Raw genomic sequence first — 21,084 nt, forward strand, 5'->3', positions numbered from 1 at the left:
ACGCCACCTCTCCGTCACTTTCATCCACATCAGAAGGAGCTACGACCGTACAGAAAGCAGCAGCGAGGCAGGACCTCCTCGGCTTCACTCGGCGCTGACCAAGATGAGTGGGACACCGCTCTGCATAATTAAGTCAACACCGTCGCAGGAGATAAAAGGAAACCCAGCGAAGCCACTAATGTAACATTAAATGTTGATGACCCTTCAAATCAGTAAGAGGCACCCGGCTGTCGCCAGTCATCCTCGGCACCATCAACTGGCTCTGAACTCGCACTCCGGTTCCGGTTGTTGGCGACGCGTGATTCCCACAAAGAGCGGTGTCAACGCCGCACACATGAAAGCGACATCTTAGCCGCCATTTGCTTTTTATTCAGTCATTTTTCTAGAATATATTACGACCGCTTTTAAGCATGTCGTGTCAAAAAAAAAGAAAAAAAAAAAAAAGACGTACGCATGTGCTGGGCATAACTAAAGAAAAATGTCAGGTCAGATTATTTCTCAAAAAAATACTCTGAATATCTTAAGGAGGATTTGTGGTAGAAAGGCCTTGTAAGGTCAACGCAGGCTTTGATCTATCTTTCATATATATATTTTTTTTAGAAATGTTTTACTTCTATCTTTTTTTTTTTTTGTATATATATTCAGCAGCGCCAGGTTTTGTTTCATCTCCTGATATTGCCTGAAGACACATAGCAGAGTTTGGTGTCCCGAGCTGAGGTGGTCTTTGTCTGCGCTTCACGCACCGTCGTTCCCAGAGCGACTAATGTCACCGCTTGTTCAGGTGTATTTTAAATTCAAAATGTCAGCTCGGGGATGGAAGCTTCTTCTGTCAGAACGGATGTTCATTATGTCCATTGTGGGAAAAAGAAAAGCTTTTGGTTTAAATTCATTTAATGGCCGGAATAACAGCAGCATATGGACCGAGGACATAAAATGACGCGTCGTCCTTTTTGAAACGGTTTAACGTTGCAGCGACGCGCTTCATAACTTCTGAGAAATGTCCTCCTTCGCCATTCTTCATTTTTCCCATTATTGAGGGAGCGGGGAAGAAGAGCAGGCCCACGTTGATGATCAATCAAAGCTCGGGGCCTTTTGTGGTTCGCTCCAAGAAAAAGCATCAAAATTTGATGTCAGTCCGCAGAGCTCATAGTTTTGAGTCTTCGAGAAAAACAGAGCTGAAAACAGGATTCAACACACGGTTTGCATTTTAATTAACGCTGAACCACTTCGGTACCCCGTGGGTCTTCATATTACTTCTATTTAAGGTTGGCGCATAAATTACACTTGCCTCTCTATGTTACATAGAGACGTGTTGGGTTGGTGCCAGTGCAGCTTCATGAAGTGAAACTTGAGTTAAAGTACTACGGGGACTCATCTGTCTCTTCAGACTGCGAGAACTGGATGTACTTTGACCCTCGGGATATATACGAGTGTCAGATTTAATTTGATTTATTTCACATTTTTTTCTTTTTCTTTTTTGTCGGTGCTTAACAAAGCCGGATTTTTTAAAACCTCTGCTCGCGCGCAGATTACCTCCAGAGTGCCGGCGTACAAAAAAAAAACAAAAAAAACCAATCAAACGAAACACCGCCGGCACGTGAATTGGTGAATTGGCACGAGCGCTAACGGCCTCCTGCGATGCGGGGGGGGGGGTAAACGTGCAAAACCCCGCGCAGCGCCGAGAGGAACTATCGACGGGAACACGAGCGGCTTAATCCAGATTTATTTTTGGCTCTCCAGACTTCCAGTCAATCATTGTTGTTCTTTCCAGAGAGGAGAATGGATTTCGTCTGCACCTGGCAACCGCAAAACCCATTCTAAATTGCCTTGCAGACAATTTCTGTATAATTGCTGGCTGTTAATATTTCTGAGCATCCACTGCCAGCCTTAATTAGAGTGATATACACATGGGAGGTTTATGCAGCGTAATCTCGCAGGCCTTCCCAGTTTACAACGTGGTTATTTTAGATTTTTTTTTTGGTTTTTTTTTTTTGGTCGACATTCAGGCTCAGTGAATCGCGCATTAATCCCGGCGGGGCGCTTGTATCCTGGAGTTCAATAGAGCCTCTCTAAATTTTGACAAAGCAGCTTACTGTAATTCCATGAAGTTGACAGTTGCTGGCTATTGCATCATCATCCAAGGCTGTCAGTATTTCAATCCTCCCAGAGTGGCCGAGCCAAAGGCGCAGTCGTGTACCGCGCGTGTGCGCGCACGCGTATACGTTCATGTTTGCATCTGGGGATGACGACTGCAGGGATTCCAGCCGTAGTTCAGATGATGAAAAATGCTTTTAACATTGTGTAATCCCCCCCCCCCCCCAAAAAAAAAAAGAAGGTTTGAAAACCCCTCCTTGTTAAAGTGCGTTAGGAAAGGTAAAAAAAAACAACTCAACGTTGAAGTTTGTTTAAAGTATTGATAAGCAACTTTTCAGATGTGTACATCCTTGTTGGACAAGTGAACTTCACAGGAGACATACATCTGATTTGGCACCAAAATCTTTGAATTGAATCATGGGGGGGGGAACGTGCAATTGTTAAAAATAGAAAGTATGTTTTGAAAATAGACGCCGCCGCTTCAACGAGAGAAGATAAAACGCAGGAAACCGTACAATCGGAGACGAATCTTTTCTTCTTCACCTTTTCTTATCTCGTCCGCTGAAATGGGAGGGTTTTTTTTAATCTACAATAATGCTGGTGATTTCTTTTATTTTATTGCAGCATTCCTGCACAGTGGACTATGTAACGTTATTTATAATACCTACATTCTGCTTTGATCTGCGTGAAACGCTATTTCTCCCCCGCGCTACATCAGGTAGATGATTAAATCACGCTGCGCAACGACATATCGAAGATAACGCGCGAATATTGGTGAAATACGGCGGGCCTCTTTTGTTATATTTTTCAGCTGCCGTCTATCGAGATCGTTTTCTCGTTGAATTATTCATGTGGTCTGGGAGCTTGGAACAGTATACGATACTACTACTACTATAGTGTACGATAATGACTGCAGCCAAGAATGATTTTTTTTGGTTGTATTTTCAGTTCATCTGCTGATTATGTGCTTGATTATCTGTTTGCTTCGTAAAATGCTAGAAATGGTTGAAATATCCATCAGGGTGTTATTGAAATGCTTTCAGAGGACGGGTGTCCAACCTGGTAGATCGTGATCTACTCGGGAGCTCTTAGAGGACCAAAGGTTGTGAGACCCTGACTTTAGAGGTTTCGTAGGGGCTGCTGGTCGACTGAGCGGCAGAGAGCCGAGTCGGGGTTCTTCATGATGAAGAAGATTTGACTCGACGACTTTCGAGATGGCGGCTCTGTGCCCGACCAACGCATCCAAATATATCCCATTGACAGTATAACTCAAGAACAAGCTTCAAATGCTCACATTTGAGAATCTGACTAGTCATCTTTTTTCTTTTTTTTTGTCATATGTTGGTCACTGAATTGCTTTTCAATCTGTTTCTACTGCCTTAATGCTGTGATTGACCCTAAACCTCTAAATGTTTGACTTCTGTTTCCCCTCCCCCTCTGACAGATCCCGTCCCAGGTAGGGTGATGCTTTTTCTTTTTTTCTGTCTCGACGAACTGACGTCGCATCACTCTTTTTCCATTCCATTCTCACAAAAAAAAAAAAAAAAAAAAAAAAAGCCCACAAAGCTAGCGAAGTGCTGGCGACATCTGCGTGATGCTGCTAAGCGACTCGTTAGGGAAGTCAGCATTATGCGGTTTTACCGCTAAAAGAGTCTGCTGCAACTGTTGAGAACAAGTTTAAAAAAAACAACAACAACAACATCTGATTAAAATGTAGATTAACATGTTAATAAAAAACCTTTTAAACTAGAAAAAGATTCACACAATTATTCGTATAAATGAGAGTTGAAAGCCAAATTTGAATACCTTCTTCTTTTTACTATTTTAAAACGTTTTTTTTTTTCACCCAAAAAACAACAACAACAACAACAACAACAAATTTCAGCCCGTCCGGGGGATGGACGGCCACGTGGAAAGGTTTCCGTTTCTTTACGTCGGGATTTTGAGACGCCGTTAACCGAAAACTGCTCCTCTTCCCTCGAAACAAGGGTGTTCATTAGAATTTAGTTTGCGACGTTCGCAGCGCCGAAGCAAATTAACTCCGACAGCGACATCTCTTCTCTGTCACGCCGGACAGTGAGTTGTGCGGATTAATTAATTCAAATCAATTAAGAAAACTGTCTTTGTTCCCTCGTGGGGGCCGTTCGAGGCAGCGAGTCTGCAAACGGAGCGTGCGCAGGCAAACCCACCTGCACGCGTACAAATCCAAGTACGCAACTTCAGCTCGAGTTACAAAATACAGGAGGGACATGTTTCCTCCTTAAATGTCAGTTTTTAACAAGTTAAAAACCGTTGAGCTCCATTGCCGCGGCAGAAATGACAGCAGCGGGATTTTCATAAACGAGAGGCTCGTGAAGCGAAAGAATGATTTGCATGGCTGGACGTGACTGCGGGTAAGTGATCTGACCCTCCGTTGTTAAACGGGAGCCCGTTTCCAAGCCGTTTTGCCTCAACAGCTTCAGAAAGGCTTCTCTCTCTGTTAATCTTTCCGCTCGTATACATATTGTGGCAAACTTTCTTGAATGCCGGAAACTCATTTTCTTAAAAAGAATGCCTCGTCGAGGCTCGCCGGTGTCCTTTCGGAGGTGACCCCGGGTGGTGACAGCTTTATTAATTATAGTTTCTTGAGGGCTACGGCCTATTTGTAAATCCACCTCTGCCTGCCCTTGTCTCCCTTCGCGCCGAGTGGCGCCACCCTCGCCTCTTGCTTCGTCTGCGCGGAGCCGGGTGCCGCTGATAGCCCGGTTGAGGGCGGCGAGGTGAGGGCGGAGGAATCGTGTCGACAGCCCTCCGCCGCGGCTCGTTCCACTCCTCTGAGTCTCACCCCCCCCACCCCCACCCCCAATTCATTTTTCATTTAAGAAGGTGACACAATATGCTCTCAGCACTCGAGGGGCCAAAAAAAAAAAAAAAAAACCGCACCATCGATTTCCCCCTCATATTGTGAAGCTCTGATGCTTCACTCAGCCCCGAGCCGCTGTACACCGAGCTCGCGAGTTAGTTCACGGCTCACCGGGACGAACTGATGAACACGCCGTGTACGGCCTGTAAACAACAACAACGGCGACGGCTGACTCTCCCCTCGCCCGTCCGCAGACGTCCAAGGGCGGCGCCGAACGCCAGGATGTAACACTCCTGCGACGATTGCACAAAAAAAAAAAAAAAAAAAAAGAGGCACTTTTCTCGCCATGAACTCTCATGAAGAAAAGAAAAAAAAAAGGGGCGGGGGTGTGTAATTAGGGGCCGAGACTTATTTCAACAGAGGAACGGCGAGGCCGCTTATAAAGAAAGGAGAGTCGCGGAGGCAGACTCGCCGACAGTCTTGAAAGCAAACGCTCACGCTGCTAAAAGATATCCGAATGATTTTTTAATGCACGGCAGCAATCAGGAATGATCACCTTTTGGCTCTTTGGTCCTCATCAAGTTCGGTGGCACTGATGAAAACTCTTAATGAAGGCTGAGTGCTGCAGCACGTTCGCTTCTGACAAGCCGCCCTGCATCGTAAAGTGGTTGAGACCCATTATTGTGTAATGCGCAGGCAGTTCTTTAGTTTCTAAGTGGTCCCTGAAGATTTATATAATACTCACTTGATTCAGCCGGTGTGCCAAAATGACGATTATCATATAACTTAATAGAGGTCTGAGTCATTTTCATCAAATTAAGAAATAGATTTTAACATGAGAACATTTTAGGTTGAAAAATCTAAACTTGAAAATGAAATGACAAAACCAGGACCGATTTTAGGACTAAAAAAAAAAAAAAAAAAAAAAAAAAAGTCTTCGCTAAAGGTAAAGAAAGAGTCATTTGTCTTCTTCCTTCTTACAGCAAAGTATAGGAGTAAACTTAATGCGGAAATCTATGAAGTAGTCACGGACATTTAATATTTTTTGTGTATTATATTATCCTGTAATTATAGTCGCATAATACTGATATAAACGAATGCACTCTATCCCGTCACAAGTACTGCGATGTGTACAATTAACAGAAATCTAATAGATTTACTTTAAGTGGATCTATAAACGGAGATTAAACGATAGGAAACTGGCCAAAATGATGATAAAAAGAAAACAAACTTGAGCGAGAAGCCCTTCATGCTGCAAGGAGATAAGACGCATCAGGGAAAACTGACAGTACAATGACAGTTAAGATTTATGGAAAGTGCTTGCAAACCAAATCAGTGCTGTCCTGATTTAACAACCACGATGTTTTGCTTGCTATGTATTGTTTCAAATAAGAAATGGGATGTCATGATACTGTTACAGTACAGTCAACCAGAAACACTCAGAAGGTGCTTTCCTTGACTCGCACTGCATCCATCTCTACAAAACTACAAAAACCGCCAGAGGATTTTTGCATCCAAGCAAATTTGATGTGACCATAAAAAGTGAAATTGTTCTTTTCTTTTCATTTCATCCAAGCACAAAGTATATCTTTTTTTGCATTACTTTAAAAATTGTGGCACAAAACAGAAAAATACTATTTTTGCTCGAAAACAATCAACACTCTCACTTCGCAGGACACAACAACTCCATAAAATATCGATTGAAGATGAATTTTTATTTCAGTGGGGTCTTAACCAACATGGCACATCCAGACGGATCCATCACACCCAAACGCCATCAATGGGCTCATTAGCTTTGGGGGCTTCTTTCTCTGCTGCAGCTTGAACAATTTAATCTTCTGTTTGCTCTCTTTCCTTGTCCAGCACCATTTTTTTTTGTGTGTTTGTGTGTGTGTGTGTGTTCACTGGCTTAATAATCACAACACAGCATGAATTAATCATTTTTTAGTTGGCTCGACACCATCACGGATGGCTTTTTGGTTTGGTTACAGCTTTTGCTTTTCTTTAAATAGGCCACACGAGAGTTGTTTTGTGCATTTGTGGGGACACGCATGTTAACCGAAAGGGTAACTACTCGCTTTTTGCCTCTTTTTATTTTTTTTTCAGGGACAATGGCCTTTCAAATAAGCAGCAGGAGTTACTTTGATTGTGTCTGCATTACTACATTGCTCATGTCTTTTTGAAAGCAGCTAACGCTGTAATTTTCTACACTAATCAATTGTAGCCTGCCCCTTTCCATCAGATCACCGTCCTCTGATTGGAAAAGAGACACATAGCAGAAAACAATTTTCCTTAACTGTGACTTTGACAGTTATTTTCCTCAGTTGTTTTCTGTGGCACTAAACGGCCTCAACTTTTTGACTTAGATAAATGAACAGTTGCTGCACAATGTGCCTTTTCTGCTGACGTGTGATAGCTTTCATTTCCTGTTCTTGAAAAGATTTTCATTTGCACACCGCAGGCTTGTTGCATTTCCATTGAAACTGTTCATTTCCAGCTGTAAATGGTTTCCACCATAACTGCTGCTTCTAACGTGCGAATTGTTTCACTAAGTGATTAAAGCTGTTTATTTTTGTTTTACTATATGTCCGGTAGGATTTTGGAGATGATGGCTCACTGTACATCACCAAGGTGACCACCACCCACATGGGCAACTACACCTGTCACGCTGATGGATACGAGAAACTGTTTCAGACCCACACTCTGCAAGTGAACGGTAAGAATCTCGCACGCTCACTTATCACTCTTTTTGCTTAATTTGTCGTACAATGCCTGCTGTTGTTATAGATGCTTAACTACCAACAACGATTGTCTTTCAACTCTAAAAGCTTTATTTTACAGAGTAAATTACTGGTGCAGGCTGGACTCTTATCTGACAACACAGGGTTCGATATAACCGATAACCACCGATTGGTCAGCCGCTGGGCCTCCAGCTAGTAACGGCCAATCAGAGTCTGGATTGTTTTTTTTGTTTGTTGTTGATGTCATTGTCTTCAAGACAAATCAATCGATTAAATGCATCTCGGTCTCTTACCGGTAATAAAAAAAACAACAAATGTCTGCTAAAATAACATACAAGGTTGGGGAAGGAAAGAGGCTTTCGACTTGAAGCTACAAGTCTTCTGGTGGGAAAACAACGACTGTTCAGTACTGTTTGCTGGCAATTACCTGCAAAGACGGGCTTTAAACATGAAACGTATCAAGACAGATAGAAGGAGGCGAACCTCAGTGTAAACATACTGACAAGCTGCTTTTCAGCTGCCCGCCCCGGATAGATAAAACCACTTTACCTTGGGTAAATCTCACAAACGAACAACCTTGTTTCACCTTATTTCTGACCAAACACTCGTCTCTGTTGCGCCGCAGTTGTGACAACACACCTCTCCGTGCACAGCTGCCGATCGACACCCTGCACGTGAGGCGTTTAGGGGTGCATCTGTAAATTTTACACTCCCCACCTCCCACCCCTCCACTCCCGCCCCCTGAAGTGCATGAGTCTCTGCGTCAACATCGAGCACGCACTGCGACACCCTCCAGCCGCACAACAACTCTCCACCTGTGGGAAACAACCGAGATCTCTCAGCACTGTCTGTTTTTATAACCTAAACCTCACCGTTGTATGTATTGTGTGTAATAAATCACCAAAATTAAGGATGAAGCATCCAGTAAAAATATACAAGCCAGTAAACCTCTGACCTGTGGGGGGAAAAAATGTTTTATGTTGAAACCTGCTTTATGGTAGACGGGCAGAAGATTTATATTCTCGCACACTTATAGATAGATTTGCACCTATTGTTAAGATTTACAGTTTTGTTATAACAGCTGTGGTCGTATGTGGTCATCGTTGTTGTTATGATTTTGTGTATTTCAAGCCAGTAAAGGGATTTTTCAAAAAATACGGCAACACGGAGCAGAATTCACTTTCGGGGAAAATATGTCATATTTTGACACACAATGGTCCTTTCCGAAAGGGTGCCTCTCCAGCAGCACTCCAAAAGAGAGCGTTCTCTGCGAGGGATTGTGGAGGACACCTCCTCTACTAATGGAGATGCTGCAAATAAATGGGGTAACCGTGCTGCTCTCTGGAAATAGTCATCGGCATACCTGCTGCTGCAAAAAAAAGAACAGCATGTTGTGCCATTTTCTGCTTTGTTGTATTTTTAGCTGCCCCTTACAAATGCGCAGTAGCGGGAAAAAGAAGCTTTATTGCGGTGAAACGAACTGCACGGTAACAGGAGAGGGATGTTTCCCCGGTATATTACTGCATGTGGACTTTGGTTTAGCGGCAGACAAGGTGTGGCCACGCCGACACCAGTCTCTGCTAAAGAAGCAATAACGCACACAATTATCGCTCGGAAATCTGCGATCGAATCTTGGCTTTACGCCGCTTTTACTGCGAGTTTCAGCTCGCATAAAAAAAAAAAAAAAAAAAAAACAGCTCGCACTACGTGCTCGGCACCGAAACAGCACACGGACACAATTCACGACCACCTGGAGGACCATTTAACAGCTGAAGATGCAGATATTTCCCTCCGGAGCTGCTCGAGACAAACAACAGAGTATTGGACTTCCGTTCACCAGATAATCAGAAACACGGCTCCAGATATATAACTCCCAATAGCTGCAGGTGTAATAAGCTATATATATAAATAAGTTTGACATATTCAGATAAAAAAAAAAAAAAGGTCATGCGACAGCAATGTTGTGTTCGTAGCTTCTTTCCAACTTTTTTTCCCACTTTGTACTTGTGACCATAAAAATGAGTAATTGCAGGTTTACCGTTTGTTTTGTCACCTTCAGTTAAAGGCCAAAAAAAAACTGATGAGTTCGATGGGAAACGTTCAACTCGGCATTCTTTAATTTGATCACGACTTCAACAGTGAGCAAATGTAACATTTTGTCTTCATGCTTCTTGAGTTTGAAAAAGCAGAAGTTATCGTTCCGGTAGTGCACCACTGCCCTGTTTTGTTTTTTTATGATATTACTTAGGGCTGCACAATTTGGGATAAAATGAAAATCACAATTTTCTTGCTTAGAATTTAGATGGCGATTCTCTCAATTTATTTATTTTTTGTTCACTATAGATATTGTTTTTCCCTCATTTGCCTGAAACAGAAGGAAATGCAGCAAAAAAACAACCAAAAAAAAGGATGTAGGACCAGCACACCAACAGCAAGTGAACGCTCCTGTTTTTAGCTTAAACGCCGCGGCTGCATAACTCCGACACCGAATATGAAACAATCAACTTCAGTCTCTCGTCCTTTCTTACTTTCACAACCTTTAAACAAGTCGTTTCCTCTGAATTGTCACTTGCTCTCATTGGGTTTATTTCTTAACTCATTAGTTTCTGCTGCTCTGCATCACGTGGCGTAACGCTGCATTTGCCATTTGTTAAGGGAGAAAGGAGGAGCGCTTGTTTTGATGTCGCTTATATCCTGAATGAAAGCACAGCAGCGCTGTTGTCATTTAGGAAAGAGATCTCAGATATACGACTCTAAATCACAGTTTTGATACGTGCAGCCCTAATATTACCAAATATTACTCTTCTCACATTGTTTATAGTCTCGCTTTTGCTGAATATGAATTCATTTTGCACATTTTGCACGTCTTTGCAGGCGATTCCACTTTCGTTTCTTTTGATGACCGATGTGACCGCACCGTAATTTACCACCAGTACGAGTCAAACGAGTTTCACGTTCCACTTTTTGCGCTAATTGGTTTGGGATAGTCGGAGGCCGTGCGTGGAGAGGCCAAAAGCGGAAAGCTTGAGATCTTCATTACATTTGACAGACAGTTGGTTCATTATCATTCTTCTGAACGATTACTCTGGGGTTAATTACAATGACGTACAGATTGCATTGTACCCGGTATTGTGTATATGGAAACAGGGGGTTGAATCTCATGGGACCGATGACTTTTGGATGTAATTAATACTGTAACTTCCACATGACCTTTTTCACTGAAGACTTATAAATCTCACATTCTGAGTCCGGGTAAAGTCTCTGAGGACCTGCCATCACGCTGCCATGACTACCGAGACTTTCTAAACCTCAATTAAGAAACGGCTGAAATAGAGTAATCCTGGGGAAGTGGATTCAGAATGCTGTCCATCACTCTCGAAGCCATAAGAGAATGACAATAGATTTACATTTGGGGTTTTATTCTGAAGAGCTGATGACATTTCTGTTTCCCTGGCAGCACATTTAGAGTAACTTTTTGATTTCCCTGTGAAGCAGGCTGAGAGCTGGGAGTTTTTTTTTTTTTTTTTTTTTGGGGGGGGGGGGTTGTTAGCTGTGTAGAGGATCATTAAGGAGTTTTGGTTTTGATCTCTACTTTCCCCATTTACCCGCACAAGCTGACTCATCAAAAACATTCCCTCGTGGCTTTCACACAAGCATTCTGTTTATTGTCTGCATACTTTAATTGACAGCCAGGCCTCTCCCGTATTGTCAACCTCGTCTTAATGAAGACACTGAAATACGATCTTTGGCGCGCACCGGTATCCTCAAGATGTTCATTTTGGTGCGATTATTTGTTGTTGTAAGTCTGCTGTGTTTGCTCCTCTATTTTTAGTTGTTGACCCCCCTCCCCCCCTTCCCCTCCGACCCCCCTCTCCCCATTCTCTCTTTGTTGCAGTGACCTCACTTTACCCACAGGAATCAATAAAGTTGCATCTCATTTGTCCTGTGGCTGCAAAGTTTATCCACTCTGCCAACCACTTTAGCAGAAAACAAATGGGTTTTCTTTTTGAGTAAATTAATGAAAGTCTTGATTTAATCGTCAAATACCAGTTCGCCTGCTGGAAAATATGTATTTACTTCACAAACGTACTTTAGAATATAAGTATTTGTGATGGGTAAACGATCCTACAGTTGTATCTACTTGTGCCCGGCAGTAACATTTTTTTTTAATTTTGCTCTAGCTGCATTTTTGCTCTCTCACGGTTTCCAAGAAGGATTTCCTTCTACCTCTCTCACAGTTAGCATCTTCTCCCGGTGGTGGGTTTCGTGCCCCATGACCTTTTGAAGCCGTGTTCGTGGAGGTTAACGGCTCCTGGTAGGATGATCTAAGTGAGGCGAGCTCATTAAGAGGGATTCAAAGACCCGGGGAACCTTGTGGATGAGCTTATACCCATGAGGCCTTGTTATGAGCCTTGAGGTTAGCTGTGGGTGGTGGGCAGAGATGGGCGCCTGCGTGTGCTGATCCCTCCTCTGCAAAACTGACCCTCAGGGATGGGAATATATCTGGTGGGAGAGGAGCCATACCGGTGAAACCTCATCACGTTACGGTGTAGCAGCTCTACAGGCAAGAATCCTCAATTTGAAGCTGGACTGTTGCCGAATGTGTGAATACTCACGATCCTCAAGCTGAGTGCTGCTGTGTTGTAGTTGTTTTTTTTTTGGAGAACCAGAAGGGTTTGCCCACATGTAACTGGATTTTGTGGCGAGTAAGAGTACTGCTGTGCGTGTGTGCTGAATCTCAAAGTGTACGGACTTGTGGATTTGGAGGGTCTGGCAACGTGGACGGCATCTAGAAGCCTCAGAGGCTAACAGTTTAGGACGCTAACAGGGCTATTATATCTAAGTTATGAAGAAAACTCTACATGACTAAAATTACAATATTTTAGCTTGACATCCAATGAAAAATGAACTTACATGTTCCCTGCCATTTCCGTAAACATTAGCGAACACGTCACAACTCGTGAACTATGTCAACATTGCATGACTATTAAACTTTTCCTTTTACACATTTTTTTAAATAAAATGAGACCTTCCAATACAAATAACCACAAACGAATTAGCACCTCACATCGATATTAGTACACACTAGTTGTACTGATAATCAAATAACTATTAAAGATGTGGCAGACCTAGTTATATCTCCCCAACGAAGAAACTAAAAAGCATCTGCCCTGTTCTTCTTTCTTTGTTTGATGCAACATATACTCTGCGGACCTAATTCCCGCAATTTCAATTTTATTATGTAGATTCCTTGTAGTAAATAATAAATCAAACAGAAAAGCACACATTGAAAAGTAGCCCAACCCCTGTGCACACAGACGTTGGCGTTTTCGAGGAAGAAAAAGAAAGAGCATCCAAACACGGCAACGCAGTATTCCCCGAAGATCCATTATACTTCTTAATTTCTGTCCCAGATCTTTTTTTCTTTTTTTTTTAATTACACCTCCAGCAGTTTTACTGTTTCTACTAATGTTTTACCCTAGAAACGTCTTTTTTCACCGGCTATGTGGGTTTTTTGGGGTTGTTTTTTTTTTTTTTACACGTGATGCACTGGATTCAGGCTGTGGACCAACCTGTGTGCTCTGAACTGAATTATTCATCCTCCATGTTGAGCATGAAGCTCAGGTGACAGAAAATGCTTTTATCATGGTGTTTGCATATTTGTTCCTGTGTGTGTGTGGGGGGTGGAGGAGCAGTATTTCATATCGGTACATGAGTTGTGAATACATTTGCAAAGGATCATGGGTGTTGTATTGAATTTGTCGACGGTCATGACCGACGTGTCTTGGGTTTTTATTTTTTTTAGCCAAAGCCACGAGTTCTATTTGATTGAAAGGGTGTAACAAGTCTGCCAGGCTTAGTTGGAAATCTCCCAGTCGCGTGATGGTGAAGTGGCCTCCTGCCACGGTGTTTGTGTGTTCTGTGGCGCATGTGTGTGTGTGTGCGTGTGTGTGTGTGTGTGTGTCTGCACGCCTGCTCATCTTCTAGAGCACCATGGCCAACAGGAGCCTTGCTGAGTGATTGACGACTGGCTGGGGAGCTTTATGATGGAGCTGTCAGCCCTGCTGTGTCGCATTCTCCTGGCAGTGGCTCTCCTGACACTCTCAGAGGCACATCAGAATGCAACTTCTCTCACATCTTGTCTGAATTGAGTTTTGAGTGGAAAAATCCCACTACTCCGGCTTGCTCCTCTCCTCCTTCGCGACTGTCTGGGCAGAGGAAATGGTGATTTGCACAGAAGAAGCACGTATTCATGTTTTTCAAAAGCAAGTAGACTCACTTTCTGCCATTGACATTTTCAGGGAACCTGGAAAAAGACGTGTTTATATATATATATATATATACATGTATGTATATACACAGAACATTTATTGATGTCATCAAGCAAACTGTTATATCAACACGTTGGAACTTCTTTCAGTAATTTGTCAATGCATTCATGTTATCATGCCATTAAATATCAGTATATAAGAGAAGCAATACTAAAACAATGTTTAAAAAAAGTTTCAGGCTTTCGGCTGGCACCATCATTAGCAGCAGAGAGCGGTGTCAGACAGCAGCAGCTAACAAACGCCACGTGTGCCAACACATCAGCACCCAACGCTCTCAACGTTCAGGAAACAACTTGCGTTTCTTGAAGCTTTAATAACACACGGTTATAAAAAAAAATAATGCAATACCCGCGGCCCTGTGTTATAGGTGCCGTCATCTCTCGGTTTTAAGACAAATACAAAAATACGGTTTCCTTCTCCCGTCCTCCTTTAGAAACCGGAAATGAAACTTTATTTACATTTCAGGAACCATGGGGAGTAAACAGGGTACCCCCCCCCCCCCTCCGGCCTGAAAATAAACTGGGAACATAGTTGTGTGCCTTAACCATCAGAACCCACTCCACACTCATTTTAGTCATAATTAATTTATATTTTACATTCAATAATGTTATTCATTTAAGTGTAAAAGTTTCACCCATTAATGTAGCTCATAAAAAAACACTTTTGCTCTCTAGTTAATCGCTGTTGGTAGCAAACAGTGCAAATCTTAAATGAACAGTTTTAACCAAATCTCCTGATAACATCAGCTAAATTTGTTTTGAACTTCATTAAATACATTAAGTGTAACTTTTACTTTTTTTTTAATACCCTAATTTAACAGTTTTAATTTGCACCCATTAATCCAAAACCAGGGAAAACTTTCACTTTTTTCTGATCAAACAGATTTGCACCTCTGGCTTTTCACGTATTTATTATTTAATCCTACCTTTGGGGGGGAATTCAATAATTTAGGGCCCTTTCATCGACCTCTATCAGTGACCAGGTGGAAGTCCAATCGCATTCGAGAACGTGGATAACAACTCCAGATTCTCTCTCCCACATTCACAGTCTCGAATAATGGGGCTTTAACTAAGGAATTAAGTTTATTGATCTCCGTGGACAGCCAGGGGGGAATTAAGGCAACTTTTGAGTGGTAGATAGTTCCCGCCCTCCATCTTTCCTCCCACCTCCACACACACACACACCCAGAGTAACATCAGTGGCCTGTACATGACAGAGAAGTCAAATTTTCCCATTAGAGATGGGTAAGCCAGATATTTAGAGTGGATATCTGACAGAAAAAAATCTTTGAGAAATTACACAAAGCAAACTGTGCTTGTTTGAATCTTTTCAGGCCTGAGATTGACGTGCGACGTGATGCGCTCCATTTCTAAACAGTCGTTATGAAAGGCAGAAAATTAGCACTTATTCTCACTTATTGATGTTCTCCCCTCACCAAAAGGAGTTTGATATTAGAGTTGTTAGTCCGTGCTGTGAGGTCACACTCAGTGTTCTCCTTTTAATAGATCAATCTTTTCCAAATCAATTTAAATACTACACTATTTACTGAGTACGTGCCATTTCCAAACTAGAATCCTTTTAGAAGTTGACACAGCAGTCACCGAAAGCTTTCCAAAGTCATGAATAAACTTTAAATAAAAAAGTTGTTTATACTACTTGGACAAAAAGTCTTTAAAATGACGGTTTGAAAACAGGAAATTAGACCATCTGGAGAATTGACTTCTCTTTGTACATTTCCAAAACTCAAACCAAATGATTAAATTTGTTCCCTTAAGGTGGAATTTGTATGTAATCCGTGTTGTTTTTACTTTTTAAACCTTGAAAGACTCTAAATCCATTCAGGCACCACTCAGTATGTTTTGACAATGTTTGGTTTGTTTCCCGACCTCGTTAATTATGTATTTTCACGGTGTTTAATCGAGGGTGAATACCTGCCTAGAAACCAGTTCTAGGAAACTAGGCTGGGTTATTAAAGTATTGGCAGGCGGCGTGCCCCTCCCAGTGCAGATGGTTGCTTGAACTAGGTCTGTGAAACCTTCGGAGGACCCGACTGAAACTCCCGCTGTGCCTGTGCCCGCCTCCACTCACCCGTTCGCGGCACTGATGAGCCCTGCTTTGTAATTGCGCATCAAGACGCCGCACAGACATTTCTGCTACAGCCCGTCTGACCCCCGTAGTGACTTTACCAGCTGAGAATTGATCATCGCACAGAGACCTGTAGCAGAAAGCACCAACCGGTTCCACCTGCTCAAATCACACAAGCAACCCCCCTGCTCCCCCACCCACCCACCCCCCGTATGAGATGAGATGTGAGCTCAATCTCACCCTATCCATTTTCTATCAGTCTCAATAGCATCACGAGAGATTTCTATGTTCTGTATTGGCCTTCGCAAAAGACCATCCCGATCGCAAGATTGTTACCTGGCTCACCATTTGAGCACCTGTTCTCAGATAGACTGAAGATTAAAGAAACATGAATTTAGAAAGGGCATCTTTTGCGATCAAACATTGTGTATGATCCCGGCATGGATTCACATTTAAAAGTTTTTACGACACACGGGTTTTTCTAATTCTATTTCACCACCTAAAGCGGCTCGTGACTAATTCTGTTCATAACGAGATCTATAAAGCGAGAGCAAATTAGACCAAAATGTAAGTCGAAATACAGCAAAGTAATAACGAGTGTAACATAAAATAACATAATGTATTAGAATAACATCAAATAATAAACCTGTACAAAAGAATGCAATTCATAAAATATGCCTTTTTTTTTTTTTTTTTTTTAAACATTTAAAGGAGGAAGCGGAGCTAGACTGCCTGATCTCCTCTGGCAGGTTGTTCCCGAGTCCCGACTCCAAAGATTCGGTCTCACAGGATTTTCGTCTCGACCCAGGAATTACTGACAGATCTTTGCCGCGGGATCTTCGGCTGCATTAAGCCTCGTAAGGGATTATCACGTCGGAGATGTGAGGAAAGGAAAAAAAAAAAAAAAAGGGGGGGAAGAAATCATTAAAATTTCAAAATCAATCCTAAAATATACACGTATCCAGTGTGGAGATGCTAAATTTAGCAATATATGTGTTTTCTGCGAGTTGAATATGGTTTACTAAAACAAACAAAAAAAAAAAAAAAAAAAAAAAAAAGTAAGGTATTGGCTGGGGGAGTACACTTCACCAAACATCCAGCGTTAAGAATACGTTCATACTTTTCTAATGTGCTTTATTACATCCCGTACAGCTGCGCACGGCGTGAGAGATGAAACTTTTCCTCAAGTGAAAGTGTCTCTCCCTGATCGACTAACCTGAATTTCCCTCTACCCGTCCACTGTGGCTCCAGCGCTGTTATTTTCGTTCAATTACCCCCCCCCCCCCAAAAAAAAGAAGAAAAAAAAAAAAGGTCTGTGTGTCTATTTTGTTTTAATTCCAACGTTCTAATTAAGAAAACTTTGCGCGGCTGCCTGAGAAGTTGGTATTAATGAGATGCTCGGGGGGAACCTGGCTGATCCACGCCCGCACTGTGCAGCTGCTGATTAATAGGCTGCTGTTGTTGTGGACAGGAAACAAAAGGTACGAGCCGTGTTGGTCGTGACCCCAAAATCTCTCAGCGCACACGCGGCGCTATACATCGTGCCATTCTGCCGGTGCACAGATCTATTAACCAATTCCACCGTTTACACCGTAGCTCTTCAGCGCGGTCAGCGTTTATCTCTTCCGCGCATTTGTTGTCGTTTATTACACCGTAGGAAAATACTGCCGATGCAGCGACTTTCCACAGTTTTACTACAAGTGACTTCCATTTAGTCAAAACTGAGCACAACTTACTTCTCGCTTAATAAAGATTACATTCACCTGCTTTCATACGTCGCAGTTCTGTTCCCAGTTGAGGCTGAACATAAACGGGCCCGGTCATTTTAATCCCCCGTTTTGTACTCGTGTTTCTTACTGTCCCGGTTTTCGATTGTCCGCATCGGTGCAGGTTTTTAAGCCTCCGACATCCATACAAATCTGTCATTTTCTTCCCAGACTGAGTAACCCGAGCAGCTGAGGCCGAATCAGGCTGCGTGGCTCGAGCCTCTCCGTCTAATTAGAGACGGAAGACGAGAACAACAATGCAGTTTTACCCTCCGTAGGGTTTCCGACAAACAGTAACTCTTGACTGACGCTTGATTTACATATTATTATAGTATTGTTGCGATTGATTGATTCATTGTTCTGCCTGTAAAAAAAAAAAAAAAAAAAAAAGCGAGAGAAAATGTTTCTCCGGGTTCAAGGCGAGAGTCAAACTGATCGTCCAAAACAGGAAAGATTCAGCAGCCGCTCGGCACACCGAGAAGCTCGTCCAGGAATTATTTAGCAGTTTTGCTGCGAAAAATAATCAAACAGTTGATTAATTATGAAATCGTTTCTGGGGAATCTTTTCTCCATTAATGGTATTTGGTTCTAAGATTCTGTGTTAACAGTCAAAGATTTACATAAATTATCATCACAATTATTTGTTGTACTGTCCAACGACTACCAATTTACAAGGACAAATTCTTGTCATCCAGGTTTCTAAAACCAGAAAAATCTGGACCTGGACACGTTCTTACGGCGCCGGGGTTTTTTTTAGGTTGTTTTTTTTTGACGATTTGTGCTTCCAGGCAGATTGATGTATGGATGCAGCTGTAAATTACAGCCTCCATTTCCCACAGCCTGTATTTACACAGCAATTTCAACAAACAAGGTAATTACGAAAATGATTTAAAGTAAACATACAGCACGCATATAAATTATAAAAGAAGGATATTTAAACATGTGCCGCACACACACACACACACACACACACACACACACAAAAAAACAAAGATGGAGCTTTTCTGCGCTCGCGTCGGCATCTGTAAGGATATTAAACGAGAGTAATAATCTTCACTCAAAAGATCGTCGAAAATAATCGCCTCCGCGGATTCTATTCGGTCGGCTTCGTCGCCACCGAGAGGCACCCGCGTCGCCGGGCTGCCTGCGTGCCTGTGATTGGTAAAGTAACCCGGGCGCCACGAGAACCCTTCCGCGGGCCCGCGGCGGACGCCGTGTTGGCAGTCGAGTCGACGTGCGCTCCAAAGCGCCCCGGGAGGGTCGGCGGTTACCAGATGGCCGTGGCGGCGAGCTTCAGTCCTTTCGCTCACCTGGCTGAGTAAAGACTTCCTCTGACCCGGTGCCCACAGGAAATGGTCTCTGCAGCACGTCTGCCGTCTCTGCTTCTGCCAAGCCTCTCGCTTCCCATCCTCCGCCGGTGTCTCTGAAGTCAGAAAAGAGGAAAGGAAGAAGAAAAATAAAAATATATAGAGAGAGAGAGAGAGAGAGAGAGAGAGAGAGAGAAGACACTGATTTGGGCCACGGAGGCTCAAAAGGGATTGCTCAAAACAAGATGGAGAGATAGAGATTTGATGTCCCTACTTAAACCTCTGCCAGGTTGTCATCCCTTATACGTGACGGTTGTTGTGGAAGTGAATCATGCTGGTTTTTATTTTTATTTTTTTTAACGGTCGCTCTGTTCAGTTCATCGTCCCTGTCCAAGTTTCAGTCGCCATTTTCAGCGGGAGAGTCTCCTCCGAGATACTACTATCCTTTTAAAAAGTTTTTTTCCACTGTTCTGCTTTTCAGAGACGACTTCTTCCGTTAAACGATTATTCAAATTCCACTCTTTTGATATTTTCCATGTTTTGTTGAGCTCGACTTAAACAAGTTAGCCCCTCGGGTGTCGAGCATAAAACTTTGTGGCACATTCTCAGCCAATGCATAAATGCATATTTCTAAAGTATTTGTTTGTTTTATTGATTTATGTTAATGTCTGGTTCTCGGTAGTACAATATGTAGGAGAGTGTGTTTTTTTGTTGTTGTTGTTGTTCTTTTTGCTCCAGGGTAAGGTAAACAAGTGCAGCACAATATGCACAATTGTGTGAAGTCTGCTTTTGAAAAAAAAAAGAAATAGAGAGCGACATTTAGGTTTTCTCTCTTCGCACATTTTGTTTTCTCTGCTTCTATCCTCTCATCTCCTTCCTGACAAAAGGTTACAGAAAATCAATGGCAAGCAAGTGAAATCAATAACCTCCAAACAGAGGTTCTCTGCCTTATTTATCTATCTGATTTGTTTGGCTTTGTGGAGCACATTAACCTTATCTAAAGGCATTCAGCAATGCTTCAAATACACCCGATTCCACTGATAGTGTATGCTAATGCTAATACTAAAAAAAAAGGCAGAAGTTCAGCACTTGGCGATTTCTCCAAAAAACAAACAAACAAACAAAAAAAACAACAACTTCTTGTTTAATAAGGTCGCACCGACTCCTCAAACGGCAGGGATGCAAACAACAGCGTGGGACGCACCAGCCGCAGCATTTATTAATTTCTCCATCGCTCTTCCAGTTCCTCCGGTCATCCGAGTTTACCCGGAGAGCCAAGCAAGGGAGCCGGGCGTCACCGCCAGCCTGCGCTGCCACGCCGAGGGCATCCCCAGTCCGCAGCTGGCCTGGCTCAAGAACGGCATGGACATCGCCACCAAGCTGTCCAAACAGCTCACCCTGCAAGGTAGAGAGGAGTCCCCTGCTTACTGTCACTGATGCTGCTTCCGATATTGTTTTTTTTTTACTGTCACTGTCACTGCTACGGTTCCTCCTGCTAATTGCCGGACTCAATTTCAGTTTTTGGTGCTGATGACCGTTGTCACTAAGGTTTCTAGTTAACTCGTGTAAAATGTACCAAACAAGGCCGGGTGATCTCAACATGTGCAGCAACACGTGTGTTTCTCGTGTTGTGATAAGTTTGTCCCGTTGAACTTGCGTTGACCCCCATCGGTTGTGGGGGAACACATTTCCGGGGATGGGCAAAAAAAATAGCGTTCGAAATTCACCCGGAACTATTTGAATATTAATCGGCTGTTCGCGCGGAGGAATCTGATCTAACAGCGCCACACAGTTTTACTTTAAACTCCAGCGCCTGGTGGCGAGGTGGTGTTTGTTTTTCTTCTTCTATTTTTTTATTTTGTTTAATGCCGGCTCACGAACAGCTTTTAGGTGAATCACCGCCACCTTCTGACGGAA

At 42.8% G+C, this 21,084-nt stretch overlaps 1 protein-coding gene across 4 annotated transcripts in view; it reads left to right on the top strand.

The window, feature by feature from the left end:
• fstl5 (follistatin-like 5) overlaps positions 1-21,084 on the top strand; it is a 170,201-nt gene that overhangs the window by 109,724 nt on the left and 39,393 nt on the right. For 2 of the 4 annotated variants that reach the window (XM_069170943.1, XM_069170942.1), the window contains 3 exons: positions 3,539-3,550; positions 7,532-7,652; positions 20,411-20,572. In XM_069170943.1, coding sequence (XP_069027044.1) covers positions 3,539-3,550; positions 7,532-7,652; positions 20,411-20,572 — 295 coding nt within the window. The remainder of the gene's footprint in view (positions 1-3,538; positions 3,551-7,531; positions 7,653-20,410; positions 20,573-21,084) is intronic. The other 2 variants (XM_069170944.1, XM_069170945.1) reach the window with 1 other exon arrangement.

Source organism: Embiotoca jacksoni, unplaced genomic scaffold (genome assembly GCF_022577435.1).
Source record: "Embiotoca jacksoni isolate LCO1_2020_lvr unplaced genomic scaffold, fEmbJac1.0.p SCAF_5, whole genome shotgun sequence".
Lineage (NCBI taxonomy): Eukaryota > Metazoa > Chordata > Actinopteri > Embiotocidae > Embiotoca > Embiotoca jacksoni.